The 14,724-nt window shown below is 48.3% G+C and overlaps 2 protein-coding genes across 7 annotated transcripts in view; one reads left to right on the top strand and one right to left on the bottom strand.

Moving 5' to 3' along the window:
• The window catches only part of NGEF (neuronal guanine nucleotide exchange factor), an 88,490-nt gene extending 87,812 nt beyond the window's left edge, over positions 1 to 678 (bottom strand). Inside the window, exon 1 of one of the 2 annotated variants that reach the window (XM_039855361.1) lies at positions 450 to 678. The gene's annotated coding sequence lies outside the window, so the exon portion shown is untranslated. The remainder of the gene's footprint in view (positions 1 to 449) is intronic. The other variant, XM_039855363.1, reaches the window with a different exon arrangement.
• NEU2 (neuraminidase 2) overlaps positions 659 to 14,724 on the top strand; it is a 31,175-nt gene continuing 17,109 nt past the window's right edge. The window contains exons 1-2 of one of the 5 annotated variants that reach the window (XM_039855365.1): positions 659 to 839; positions 7,223 to 7,721. In XM_039855365.1, coding sequence (XP_039711299.1) covers positions 7,589 to 7,721 — 133 coding nt within the window. In that variant the 5' untranslated portion in view covers positions 659 to 839; positions 7,223 to 7,588. Of the gene's footprint in view, positions 840 to 7,222; positions 9,136 to 13,002; positions 13,108 to 14,724 lie in introns of those variants that run through there. The other 4 variants (XM_039855366.1, XM_039855364.1, XM_039855367.1 and 1 more) reach the window with 4 other exon arrangements.

The following is a 14,724-nucleotide window of genomic DNA, read 5'->3' as shown; positions in this document are numbered from 1 at the left end:
GTCACAGAGGACTTTGCTCTAAGAAGGGCTGCTCCCTTGGTGCAAGGCTCTGCTGTTGCAATTCTTAACAATTTTCAAATTCTTAATTCTTGAAGTTTGTAATCATTTTTGAACACGAGGCGCCACGTATTCCTTTTGCAAATTTTGTAGCCGGCGGCGTTTATTAGGTCACTGGCCCTACAGCCATCACCGGGGAGGAGCCGGAAGGAAATGCTGGCCAGGTCACAGATGGAGAGACTGAGTCCTGGCAGGGAGCCTGGTGAAGCCAAGACCTGACGGATCTTCTAAGTGAGCTCTGGGCCGTTTCGCGCCTGGAGCTGTGGGCGGCGGCCTCCTCTCCTTCACACACCTGCCTGGGGTCTCTGCCGTCCGGCCCTGGCTGCGACCTTCATTCCATCCCTCGTTTCATCTCATTTCATTAAAAGAAAAAACCAAAACCATTTGCTCACCTGCCCGTGAGGAGCCCCTGGGCGTCGGGCCGTCCTTATGTCCTGACGGCTCTTCCTGTCGCGTCCTCTGTCCTGTGCGGGGCCTCCTAGCAGGCTGGCCTGCCCCAGTGAGGGCCACCCGCCCTTTGCTCCGACCAGAGCACCACCTGAGGCAAAAGCTTTGTTCCCTCCTGGAAAAGGCTCCCTGGGCAGCATTCTTGACCTTCAGACCTGCCTCAGCCTGGAGCTGGCCCCACGCCCGCGGCAATCACTTCCTGGCTAGGTGTTTACCTTCCTGGGCCCATGGGCCCAGCCAGGGTGGCGGCCACATACCTGACCCAGAGGCGGTGAGGGAGGGAAGGCGCTACCCATGCTGAAGGCCAGGAGCAGCTGGCATGGCTTCGGTCCCAGGTAACCCTGCTGGTCCTTCCGCTCGCCTGATTCCTCTGCCCCCTGGCCTTGGCCGAGTGGCCACACGGCTCTTGAATCTGAGGCTGGGGAAAGGGCTTGGGGTCCTCTAGGGTTCCATTTACTTCCTGCACGTGGCCATCATAGCTCAGCGTGGGACACTCTCCACTTTAAGAGAGAACTTGCCCCTTTATTATTACTATTATTATTATTATCTAATAAGTACCTTTTATCCAGTGACAGGTACTGGGCTTAGCAGTTTACATAATCACTTTATGCAATTCTTGTGTAAATCTCTATGAGCAGAGACTTATGCCCATTTTAAAGATGCAGAGACAGAGGCTTATAAAAGTAGATGATCTTGCTCAAAGCCACACAGCTAGTAAATTGGGGATCCAGAGTTCAAACCCAGGTAAAAATCTGGGCTCTTAACCACTACCATCAATGGCCAAGTTTATTTGCCAGAAGGTCTTCCATTTTTATGTTAAACGTAAATCAGCCACTGTATTAGCTGTTGATTCCTGGCAGCAAATCAACCCAAAACTTGGTGGCTTCAAACAGCACTGCTTTGCTACCCACCGTTCCCACGGGTCAGGAACCGGGCACAGCCTGGACAGGCTCTCTGCCTAAGGCCGCTCACAGGCTCCACCACGGTGCCGCAGGGCTGGGGCCACGTCTCATAGCTCTGCTGGGGAAGGGTTCCCTTCCACGCTCGTGAGCTCGTTGACCACACTCAGTTTCCTGTGCGCTGTTTGACTGCAGCCTCAGCTCCTCAGTGGCTCTTGGCCTGCGGCTGCCACATAAGCCCCTCCTCCGTGGCAGCCCACCACCAAGGCTGCGAGGAAGATGGAAGTCACACCCATCACTTTTGCTGTATTCTCCTCATTAGGAGGAAGTCATCAGGTCGGCCTACACTCAGAGGTAGGAGGTTACACAAAGGCCTGACCACTGGGAGGCAGGGATCACCGAGGGCTGTTTGAAAGCTGTCGATCACAGCCGTCTGATCGCCATAAAACAATGGTTTCAGTTTTACCTCTGAAAGCCAGATAGAAGTAGTCTCTTTTCCATTCATCGTCCATCTACATATTCATCTGTCTATCTTTCTGTCTGTCCATCCACCCATCCATCACATCCATCCATCATCCATCCATCCATCCATCCTTCCACATCCATCATCTTCCATCCATACCATTCCATCTTTCCATGCACCCATCCATCCATCTATTCATCGTCCCATCAAAAGCCATCTCCATCCTTCCCTTCTGTCCATCTTTCCATCCATCCATCCATCCATCCATCCATCCATCCATCCATCCATCCAATAAACATTTGATCAGGACACTATAAGCCAGACCCCACACTGGGCTAGAAGTTACCAGGATAAATACAGTTCCTCTCCTTCCCCGCTCCCTGCCCCCCACACCAAAGGCTCCCAGGTGAGCTTTTGCATAGAGGGGTTGGGGCGGGGTTGTCCACTGAACGCTCTGTTCTTCAGGAGCATTGGTTCCCTTTCCTTCCTCCGGGCCTCACCCGCTGCTCCCCGAGGTTCCTTATCTTCCTGCTCACTCTCCTCTCTTTGTCTCACTCATTAGATAAGCCCATTTTAAGCACGTGCTCAGTGTGAAGTGTGATAGTAGCTGGTGTGTGCGTGTGTGCACGCGTGTGCGGTTAGATCTGCTGTCCTTGGCTCTCCTTCCCTCTTTCTCATTAGCCATCTTCCTGGCTCTCTTCAGCCCTTGAAGGAAGCGGGACCCACAGCTTTTGGGAGACACCCCTCCTGCTACCTGCACACAGGGCCCAGCTCAGAGTTGGGCCTGCAGTACAGCAGACTGTGGGGGTGCCTGGTGGAGCGAGGACCATGGGCAGAGGAGGAACTGGTCCCACTCTTCTGGTGGGCAGGGCCAGGCCAGAAGAGGCATGAAGAGAACATGTGCCCAGCCACACCTGCCTGTGGACCCCATCTCCTGACCCCGGTCCAGGGCTGGGCGAGTGAACTCTGAGAAGAGAGTGACAAGGTCTTGGAGTCCTGAGATGCTCAGAGGGATGGAGATCTCTGGAAGCTGGAATTCTAAGTCTTTCTTGCGGGAGACCATTCACTTTGTGTGTTTGTTGTGCACCTAGTAAAGTGTAGATACTGTGCTAGGGCCTGGGGGTGACATTGGGAGCACCCCGAGAGTGAAATCTCATTTCTTTTTTTCTCCTCCACGCCATCTCTGCTTCAGAATAGGCCCCCAGCAGCTCTTACCTGGACCACTGCAATGTCCTTTAAGCAGGTCTCCTGGATTCATTCTTTCTTAATTGTCTCCAATCCTTCCCACCCCATCCCACTCAATGTGTCATGTGGATCTGCTGACACAGTCCTGAACTTGTCACTTTCTTGCTCAAAACATTTTACATAATCTCTGTTAACAGTTTCGTGAGTGTTCTAGAAATATTCTCTCTATGCATAATCTCTCTGTGTCTCTGTCTTTCTCTGTCTCTGTCTCTGTCTCTCTCTCTCTCACACACACATACCTGTATTTTTAGTTTTATTTAGGCAAGACCACAGCATGTATGTACTGTTCTGTATCTATCGTCTTGATACTTTTCCAATTCAACACACCTTGAAGTCCTTCACTCTTTTTAATAATTGTCTATTTTTCTGCTATAGAAATATTCTGGGATGAAACCGAGTGCCATAGACTGTCCCCTGAAAATTCATATGTTGAAACCCAACCCCCGAGGCGATGCTATTATGAGGCGGGACCTGCGGGAGGTGGTTAGGTTATGAAGGCAGACCCCTCATGGGTAGAATTAGAGACCCCAGAGAGCAACCTCGCCCCTTCTACTGTGTGAGGACACAGGGAAAATAGCCTCTATGAACCAGGAAGTGGGCTCTCACCAGGTACTGAATCTGTCAGTTACTTGATCTTGAACTTCCCAGCCTCTGGAACTGTGAGCAATGAATTTCTATTGTTTAGAAGCGCCCCCAGTGTATGGTATCTTGTTACAGCATCCTGAATGGAGAAGACCTGGGATGCCCTTAACCAGAAGCTTTTGTGATGTTTTCTAGGTGATCATTTTTGACAGGTCATTAATAGACTTAATAATCATAAACCAACTATTTTAAAGTGATTATTATAATTGTTCATTGGCAGGAATCGAGTATTCAAGTATATTAAGTTTAATTCATTGTAAGAGAATTTCTTTTAAGTTAATCTAATAACTTCCCATGTTGAGTTTGAGGTTGGGAATTGGGAGAAGAGAGAAATATAAATATTTGAATTTTTTAAAAAAATTGTGTGGTTATTTAAAAAACTCGTTTGAAATATATAAAGGTTATAGACCGGGCCTGGTGAAGAAAAGGAACTGGGCTGCAGCATGAACCACCTCTGGGTCCGGCTGGGCTCTAAGCACTTTACATGAATTAACTTGTTTAATCATCTTATCATAGTCTTATGATGAGAAAGCCAGACATACAGAGGTTAAATAGTTTGCCCAAAGTCACATGAAATTTTCTGAACACACAGCAAGGCTGAATATAGATGTAGATGTATATTATACATATGTAATATAAATATATATTTGATTTCAAGAGCAAGAAAGGTAAATCTCCAGGTGCCATAAATGAATAGGTAATTCTTAGGTCATTCTGTATCTACCCTGGTCCTTCAGGGACTGTTACACACATGGCCAGGGGATGTGTTTGTTTTAAGTTAATAGCTGTGTGGGAACAAGAATCAAAGCCTTTGGACCTGAATACAGCAGGAAGTTTGGAGAGGAATTATGACTTAAAAAGTTAAAAAATGTCCTAGATCATGGGCAGAAATAGAGTCACCTACAAGGAAATAGAGACTAAACTGGGTTTATACATGGGGTCCAAACTTTCTCCACTCATGGGATTCAGAAACTCTATAGTAGAAACTGAGAAAGAAAGTCGAGAAAACATGAGCTCTTAAGACTAAAGTAGAGATAACTGTGGGGAGGTCTGGGCACTAGTGGTAACACCCCCTCCACCACACACACTTCCGGTAATTGCTATGCAAGATGAGTTCACACACACAAAATGATAAAACATTTGAGGAAGCCCAATATAAAAATATGAATAAATATGAATTATTAAAATAGTATTATAACAAATTATAAAGCATTTGAGGAATAAGAATAAAAGAGTCACACAAAAATAGAGGAGTTGACACCTGAGGAAGTAGAAACAACGGAATAATATAAAAAAAGACAAAAAATAAGGTACGTTTAGGTACTTAAAGAGATAAAGGAGTAAAATCTACAAAACAAGCATAGGAAATTGTTTTTAATAATTTAAGACTTATTTTTTAGAAATTGTTTTTAATAATTTAAGATTTATTTTTTAGGTTCGCAGCAAAATTGAGGGTAAGGTACAGATTTCTCATGTACCCCCTCCCCCCACACATGCATAGCCACCCCCACTGTCAACATTCCTGCCAGAGGGTACATTTGCTATAGCTGATGAACCTACATTGACACGTCGTAATCACCCAAATCCATAGTTCACATTACGGTTCACTCTTGGTGGTGTGTGCTCTATGGGTTTGGACAGATCTATAATGACATGTGTCTATCATTCACTGCCCTAAAAATACTCTGTGCTTCGTCTATTTATCCCCTACTCCCAAGCCCCTGGAAACCACTGATCTTTTCACTGTCTCCATAGTTTTGCCTTTTCCAGAATGTCATGGAGTTGGAATCAGGCAGCATATCGCCTTTTCACACTAGCTACTTACGCTTACTGATTTTCATTTAAGGTGCTCCAAGGTTTTCTCATGGCTTAATAGCTCATCGCTTTTTAGTGCTGAGGAAATTAATTTTTTTTAAAGTTAATTCAAAGAAGAACTAAATAGATATTGTAGAAATAAAAATTGTCACGTTAAAAAACTCTTAGACGTAACTTTAGATTTAGTAATTTGGAAGATATATTGGAGAAAATCACCCAGAATGAAGCTCCAGGAGCCAAAGAGATGAAAAATGTAAAAAAAAAAGTCCAAAGAAATCTGGAGGACAAATCAAGAAAATAAATATACGTTTACATTTGAAAAAGCATGCTGAGTCCTAGGCAAGGTCCATTAAAATGAGTTCACACCTGAGTGACCCCTTGTTGGACTACAGAACATCACAGATAAAAACCATCAGAGAAAAAACTATTACTTTCAGACTAGTGATAATCCTAGCCGTCCAGGCGCTGTTCCATTCCCTCACTTCTCAGACTCAAACTGAGCACCCACTATGTGCTGGGCCCCGTACTCTCCTGCTAAAATGTTCTCTCTGTACTTTGTACATTTTTCTTTTCTTCCTGGCCTAGCCCAGGTCCTACGCCCGCCTCCAGGAAGTCTTCCTGGCTCTCCCTGTCCTCCCCACTTCCTCTTGCTCTTATTCCCTGTCCCCATCACAGTCCACCGCCCGCCGCTGGGTCCGTGCCCGCCGCTGGGTCCACCGCCCGCCGCTGGGTCCGTGCCTTTGCTGGCTTCCGTTCCTGTGTGTTCGCCTTTTTTTCTCCCACATAAATAATAAGTGCTGAGAGCTCTGGGGCCTTATCCATGATCTTTCTCTCCTCCTCCCCAAGTTAGTATGCTGTTGGCTACATACGATGTGTTCAGTGAAGGTTTTTGATCACTTAGTCGTTTGATCCTTTGGAGTCAAATATAAGTTAAATTTTTGTGCAGAGTCAAGCCCAGTTTTACAAGCTCTGGTCCCTTGTGCGAGCATGTTTCCTCACTTGATGCTCGGGCCAGGATAGAGTTAATAGGCACTCTGAAGCCACATTTTGAAGTCATTATCTTACTTATGATCATTTTTTAAATAATGCCTTTTAAAACTAATATTCAAATCATAGGTGCGTGGGAAGAGTACAGGAAGTAAATAGACATCATTTGTAATCCCACTAGTTAAAACCGATTATTGATATTATTTATTTATTCATTCTACACTCAATAACTGCTAAATATCTATTTTATTCCAGGCACCATGCTAAGTTTTCGGGGTACAGCAATCCATATTTTGATGTAATTTTTGTTTATTTTTAATATAGATTTTTGAGTACATACTATGGCAATTTACAAAAGTGGGATATTACCATATATGTCATCTTGTATCCTGCTTTTGATAGCTCATGCTACCCCAGCATTTTCTCATGCATTATCTTTAGAACATGGTTTTAATTAATCAGCTGCCTAATACTTCATTTTATGGAAGTGTCATGATTTCTTCAATGAATAAGCACCCCTACACTTAACCCATTTGGAGAGAAACAGGAATGTGAGAGCTCCTACTTCGAGGTGATTCCTGGACCTTTCGGGGAGTGTGAGCCAGAGCTGGGGGCGGGGTTGACCTGAGTGTTCACTTGGGCTGGCCTTTGGGGGTTGTTTTCACAGATAAATTCCAAAGTCTGACCGTGACTGTCTCTCTGCCAACTCGTTGGGGGGCTAGACCAGAGCAGGAACAAGGGGACCCAGAACCGGCCATCTATGGATCACTCGGACCTGGGGAGCAGCCAGGGACAGCTGACCTCCCAGGAAAGAGGCCTACACGGGTTTCTGCACTTGGCTCCGAGCCGCAGGAACTGTCCAGAGCTGAAGATACCGGAAGTGACTACGTCTAGTTGAGGGAAGGGAGACAAGTTAGGGGAACCTCCCTCACCCCCCAATTCTAGACCAAGAGAAGTGCACTGCGAACTGAATTGGACTACCTTCTGATCCTTCCAGCTCCTGCAGCCCCACCCACACTGGCAGTGGACTGGTATGAGATGGGTGACGTTTTTGGCTGTGTGCCAGTGCCTGACTTGTCCTCCTGGGAGTGAGCTCAGAGCCTGTGGACGGTCCATGGTGGTTATGCATGTCGTGGTGGGTCCACAGGAAATGGACTTGTGCTCAGGTGAGTCCCCGCTGTATGCTGTGTGCCGGATGCTGCTTTAAGAGATTTAAATGGGTTGCCTGAATCCTCGCTTGGTTGGCCCTGCCTGGAAAGGCAGTGTCGCCTGTTCGCCCAGTCGATGAGTCCTGACGGAGTACCAGTCGTGTACCGGAAACGGTCTCAGAGCCGGGTTGTGGTGGCAGACGCGTCCTGCAGCCTGCTCTCGTGCAGCTTGGAGCCTATTGCCCCCCTATTCGGAGGAGGAAGCTGAGATCCCAGTGAGAGAGGAGAGGAGGCATCTGAAAAAAATGCAAAGGAAGGGGCCTGCAGAAATGACCCACTCAGCCGGTTAAGGCTGCCCTCTCCCCTCATTCTGCCCACTGCTCTCCGGCTGATGTGTTTTCCCACAGCTCCGTCCCCTCCTCAAGGACATTCCAGCTCACATCTGCTGATTGATGGCTTACCAACCAACTCATGTTCTTCCTTATCGCTGTAGCTGTGTAGGAATAGGAAGACTGTGTGAAACTGCTTGTCATGTTACAATTAAACCTCAGCCTTGGGATAGGAATCCGCTGAGCAGGTCCCATCTCTCTGTTCAAGAATCCTATAACAATGCCGATAATGCCAAGGTCGTCGGTTCTACAAAACAAATGACCTATAAGACCAGTGGTCTGGAACTTCCTCCCCTCTGCAGCCCACCCGAAGCTCCCCCTCCCATCCTGAGTCATGAGGCACACATGAAACCTCAGACAAAGGAATCATGTGCCCCTTGCACGGACACTGTGAGGCTGCATAAGCTGTAAGAAATCTAACCAAAGAGAGCTTGTGCTTTGGGTCTGTCGAATGCCCCACGCACTCCGCCGGCATTAAATTCTCCTTCCTTTAACAAAGTTGTCTGAGCGTCCAAATTCCTCCATTGGGCGCCGCGTCCCGCAACACCAAGAGATCAAGAAAGTCGCCCTGGCAGAGCCAGAGGGGAAGCTGAGTCTTGGTGGCTCCAGCCCCTGCTGCGCTCAGACTCTGCCAGGCGTGGGACATCAGTCCCTGGACGGGCACATGCTTTGCCCATTGCATCCATTAAAGAGGCCAGCTTGACTCAGGCTGCCTGTGGCTCATTCTGATTCAGCACGACTGTGTAGACAGATGGACACACTCCTTCCCGGCTAATGAGAGGCAGCACCTTAAGTGGGCCAAGGCTGGGCCTGTACGGGGACACCGCCCCGGAACGGTCAGTGACGAGTGGGCGGCAGACGTCGGGGCCTGCCTTGGGTGTTTCCAGGTGCAGGTCTATCAGTGAGGCCGTGAGACTCGGAAGGCGGCCTGGGAGAGGCAGGAGCCACACTGTTCTTCTAGAAGCTGGGTTCTCACTGCCTCTGCTCACAAACCTGACTGGCCGCCCAGGCCCCGGGATCCGACTGGGGATTCTCTCCTTGAGGTACAGTGTCTCTCGTGCATGACCCGCCCTTTCTTTTGTTGACATAAACAAGAGTTTTTCTGTACCAGGTGGTTATGGAGTGGTGGTGCCATGCCTGAGGATGCCTCAGATGGTGGCCGTTTTTAAAAGCATGCCAGCTCACGGCCCCTCAAACCCCTGATGTGGCACCCACTCTGTTCTTGGGGTGTGCAGAGGACACGTGGGACGGGGAACGTGGGAGAAGGCCTCAGGTTATTGCTGGTCAGAACTTCCGGAAGGAGGCCCGCAGTTCCTATATCTCTCCACTCCAGGCGTGGGCATGGAGAGAGCTTGTCTCAGCTCGGGGCGGGGATCCCAGCAAAGACATGGGCCTGAGCCGAGTGATTGAGCCCCCTGGAAGTGGGGGTTCCTTGGGGAAAGAGGCCGCCCAAGCTTTGGGCTTACTGCCCCACACGCTTGCTTTGCTGGTGCCGCTGGCAGACCAGATGCGGGCCGCTGCTGGCTCTTTGGAGAGATGGCTTTATTACAGCGTGGTAGCCAACAGGCCAGTGTTCCACCCAAAACTGGTCCCAAGAACAAAGGCCATTCCACTGGGGAAAGCTGAAGAGGGCGTCTCTGGCTTCCCAGAATCGTTCGTTGGCCCTCACTTGTCGTTAAGGCCCCTGCAGGGCAGGGCTTGGCCGTTTACCTGTTTCCCAGCACGAGGAAGGTGTTCGGCGCACATCTGTGAACTGCCAACGCATCGTCCTGAAGTGGGCAAGGGGATGCCGGCAACAAAGTTGTGCTCCCAACAGGAGAGAGACAAGGTGCACGGGACGGCCCTCCACTGCTTGCCTGTTGTGAAGAAGCTTCCAGAATTTAGAGTCCCAGGTGTGGGTGTTGCGGAGGGAGGGCCCAGCGCTTAGGGGCATGGGCTCTGGAATCAGGCAGATCCAGGCCCAGATCCACCCACCACCTCCCCCCCGCTCCGGAAAGTCACCCACTGCCTCTCTGACTCACTTCTCTGACTCCCCACATCTGAGATGTGAGCACTAAAGCTGGCCTTGAGGACTGAGTGGGGAGACGTGAGCTTCCTTGCATAAGACGCTGCCCCCCGGGCTTGGCACCCACAAGACAGCAAGCCACGTACGTCAGCCACAGGCAGCCTTAGGTGGAACCTCCTGAAGTTGCTACTATTCAATCATTTTTGACCTAGAAAGTGGTGGTTTCTCGTGGTTCAAGCTGACATTGTCATCTCTCTGATTTCCTGGGTGCTGCAGTGTGAAACTGGGTCGTACCGAGGTGCCTGTTCAGCCTCCCCAAGGGGTCAGGTCCCAGCTCATCCTTACACTGGGGATGCAGGCGCCTGCATGGCCACCTCCTTGCCAGGTGGGGAGAAAGACCTCAGGGAGACAGGTTCTTGCCCAAAAATACACAACCTGTTGGGAGTGGACTTAGGACCAGAATCTAATTTTTCACTCCTAATTCAGTTCTCTTTCCACTGCTTCAGTCTGAAGCTGCTGCCACGTGTGGAGCTAGAGCTGGGTCCAGGTGGGCCCGCTACCTACACGAGGTGCTAAAGCAGAACTGGAAATACAATGAGGTACAAGAGGGTGGAGTTTTCCAGAACTCCCCTCAGAGGCAGCATTGCAAGGGCTTAGAAGTGGGTAGTCCCAGCTCTGACACGTGAGGGCTGGGGGAGCTCAGTTTCCTCATCTGTACAACAGAATAATCAGTGTCGACTTCACGGGGGTGTCATGGGGAGTAAATGGATACCTATTTGTGAATCGTATTGTAAATAATCTAATTCGTAAATACAATTTCCGAAATTGAAAATATATATATTGTAGAGCACTCAAAGAGTATTCAGCACTTGGTAAAGGTGACTTAAGAGTTTGCTATTATTATTATGAAGACATATAGGGGTTGGTATTGCCGGTGGGTGTGTGATTTGGGGCCAGCGCTGAGTCATTGCGACCAGAAAAGAGCCCTCTAGAATGGACTCCGAGGTCTCCTTTTCCTCCGCTCCCTCCCCTCCTGTGCCAGCTGTAGCTCTAAATATAGAAGGGACAAATATTTAGACTAGCAGCCCGTGGGGACTGGGGTTAGTGTGTTTTATTCACAAAGCATCCCACATTCCTAGAACAATGAAGAGCACAAGGTAGGAACACAGTAAGTCTTTACAATATGAACAAACAAATTTGTCCCCACCATAAAGGTGATCAGAGTCTAAAGGAGGAATCTGCAAACGGTCACAGGTGCTCTGGAGATCAGTTTAGAATACCTTCACTTCAGGCATTCTCAAATCCTCCATAATTTGTCTTCCAAATCATAGGATCTCTGCTCTTTCCACCTCTGAGAGCCGGGCTTCTCTCTCAGTTGTCACTGTTTCTGCTTCTCCAGGCTTTTATTTTATGTCACTTGGAAAATTGCAATAGACTCACCTTCTGCTCCTTGTCACCTGAAGCCCAAAAAGGGACTTTCTCAAAAATAAATTAGGTTAGATCATTTCCTTGCCTAAACACATCTGAAATCTTCCCATGGCCTCCAGGCTAAAATCCAACTCCTGGCGGCCAATAAGCACCTGCAAAGATGCTCAGCATCACTAGTCAGCAGGGAAATGCCAATCCAAACAGCAGTGAGACAACTGCTTCACACCCACCAGGATGGCTATTATCAAAAAGACACAATAACCAGAGTTGAGGAGGATGCAGAGAGAGATGCAGCATAGGTGCAAACAGCCTGACGGCTCCTCAAAAAGTTAAACATAGACAGGGCAGATTTGGGGGGAGATCAAGCCCCACACGCACGAGAGAAGAAGAGTGTCCTTTGGCAGAGAGCGTGGAAAGAATTCAACGCACGCGCCAAAGTCAGAGTCAAAAGGAAAGTTTATTAGCTGATCTACAGAGTGTGGTCTCCTCTCAGAGGCAGAGAGTGAGAGGGACCCCGAGTGTTCAGGGAATTCAGTTTATATGTCATTCTTTAGTTCCCATTTCCTTTGATATGGACCTACAAGGGGAAGGGGAAAGGCCGGCTGGGGTTCCCAGCCTTTAACCCATAGGCTCCCCATGGTGTTGGCCATAGGGAATGAACAATTCCGTTGGTGGAGGGCGGCCACTTAAAGACTCTGTTTTTCCTCTTTCCCCTTCACGGTGTGGGGAAATGGGTTCTTTGCCATACCAGCAGAAACCTTCCTTTGTTCTGAAGTTGTCCTCCTGGCCTGGCTGCAGGCTGGTCAGCACATTGCCATCTGTGAATACAGCTTAATTTAACATTTTAACTCTCTTGCTTCCTCCCTGCATTTATATGACCCCGCAATTCCACTCCTAGGGAGAACTTAAACCCTCGATCAATTTTCTAGAGAACACTGTTATGCTGAAATGTTCTCCCCTATTTTCGTTTCAATTTTGAATCGTATTTGATTCTTTCTCATCTACGTTTTGTTACAAAGCTTCAACTTAACCACCATTAAGGCTACCACTTCTGCCTTCTTGGACTACCATTTGCAGGTCAAGATGTTATCACAGAGACATAGTTCTTCAGTTCTTCCTCCCACGTTTAGGCAGCCACGCATTTTTACCTCGCGTGCCATTTGCACTTCCTAGTTTTATTTTGTTATATCATCCTAACAGTAATGTTCATTACGGATTAACTAAAATACTGAAAGATTGCATTTATTCCTCAAACACGTTAAATTAAGTTTTCAATAGATCACAGTGTACGTGGCAGGAGGAAAATGCAAGCACTAGGAGAGGGAACGCGGAGGAGAGGCTGTGTGCCTCCTGGCGAAGCCTCAGCTGACCCCCGGGAATGCTGGGCCTGCGCTGGCCCTTCACCCGGAATTAGGACAAGGGGGCCTAGTCTTTTTGCTCTGGGCGGGCCAGCCATGCATGCAGCCCTTCCTGTGGTATGACCAGGAGGAGGCTCTCTTCACCTAATGGAATCCTGTCCGTCCTGCTCAGGCTGACGGCTGAGAGCCATCTGCTCGGCAGCCACCACGTCCTGCAGCTGCGGGTAAGTCTCCCTGAAGGGGACCTGGCTGTCCCAGTGATGTGGAACATCACTTGTAAAATTCTTAATCTTTTTAGCAGGAAATGAATCCCGCCATTTCCTGCAGAGTTCTTAACTTTTTTTTTTTTTTTTTTTTTTTTTTGGAAACCTAGTCAAGGCTTTTCTTTCCCCCTTTCTTTGGGAAAGAAGGTCCTCTCCCTCAAATGCTGATAATTGCCCTGAAACTGGTGACTCAGGTCCTCTGGCTCTTGATAAGGATCATGGGTCCATTGTAAGCAGAAATGGCTTTAGGCCAGGCAGGGTCCTTAGAGACTAAGAGGGGAGGGGACTTTAGGCCAAAGGTCTTTTAATTCTTTCGGAAATAGATTAACCAAACCTGTTTTCCCTTACTTGCTTAATAGGCAAATCAATAATAGAAAATTAATAGATATATGATTTAAATATCAAAGTTCTTATCTTCTTTTCCTTGTCTAGGGACTGAGGAGGTGGCACTTCAGCAGGAAACCCAAGGCCCCACCCTGACTGAGGCAGAGAGGGAAAGAGCTCCATGAAACCCCAGTAGGCAGAGACAACAACCATTCTCAGCAGGAAGCAGATAGGGAAGGGACCTCCCATCCCTCAACATCCATACTAATAAAATAAGGGGGTTCATGGCTCTTAGAAAAGAGTTAGGCAGGAAAGTTAGTTAGGGGGTCTCGGGTCCGCCTGCAGAGTCACTGGGGTCATCCTCTTCTAGAAAGGGTCTGCCCAGCCCGCCCCCAGTTGAGCGAGTCAGAAGGCATTTTTAGGCTAAAAGTAACTCATAGAAAGAAACACGTGAGCAGAAAATTAGGTACTAGTTTCAGCCAGTCACTCGCACCTGCGCAATAAATGCCCCAAGGACCTTCAGTTTCCCTGAGTCTCATTATATCATCATTATAATATGATGCATATGCCTGGAAGTTCCTTAATATCATCGTAACAGACCGAATTCTGGGACCGAACATGCACAGAAAGCAAATGACGAATCACTGAGTCCTGTCGATCGTAGTTGTCAATCAAGGAAGCCCGCTCCTCTAAGAAAAGTGACCGCCCACAGCATATGGGATAAAAACCCCAAAGTCTTTGTTCCTGGGCCTTCGAACCGTTCCTCTCTGGCTCGGGCCGCGTCCACGTCTGGAACTATACTGTTGCTTTCCTTTCCCTTCTAATAAAGCTTTTTTTTTTTTCTGCTGTATTTCTGTGTCTTGCTCAATTCTTCATTCGAGACATCAAGAGCCTGGACAACGCGCCAAGAGGGGATCCCCACTCTCGGTAACACCAGCACAGAGGCCACTGTCATATGTGGTCACCAAGTCACCTCTGGCCTTCTCTACCCTTTTCGGCCAAAAACTTATTTTTAATTTCTATTTTCTTGTACCTCTGGAGGACCCCTCCCCCCAGCCCAGGTGAGCTGTCTGGAGCTTCTTTCTCTTCCCGTCCAGACGCCCCCTCTCCCTTCCCCACGGGTGGCTCCTGCAGATGGGGGCAGCTGGGAACTTAGCCTCAGGCAGCCTGGGAAGGCAAGCCTGGAGAATAAGGCTTTTTCCTTCTTTTTCTTTTTTTCCTAAGGCAACTTTCTAGGGCTCTGGAGTTATAAAA

Source organism: Pteropus medius, unplaced genomic scaffold, assembly GCF_902729225.1.
Source record: "Pteropus medius unplaced genomic scaffold, Ma_sr-lr_union100, whole genome shotgun sequence".
In the NCBI taxonomy this organism is placed as follows: Eukaryota; Metazoa; Chordata; class Mammalia; order Chiroptera; family Pteropodidae; genus Pteropus; species Pteropus medius.
Note: the sequence above shows the minus strand (reverse complement) of the source record. Positions and strands in the feature narration are given on the sequence as shown.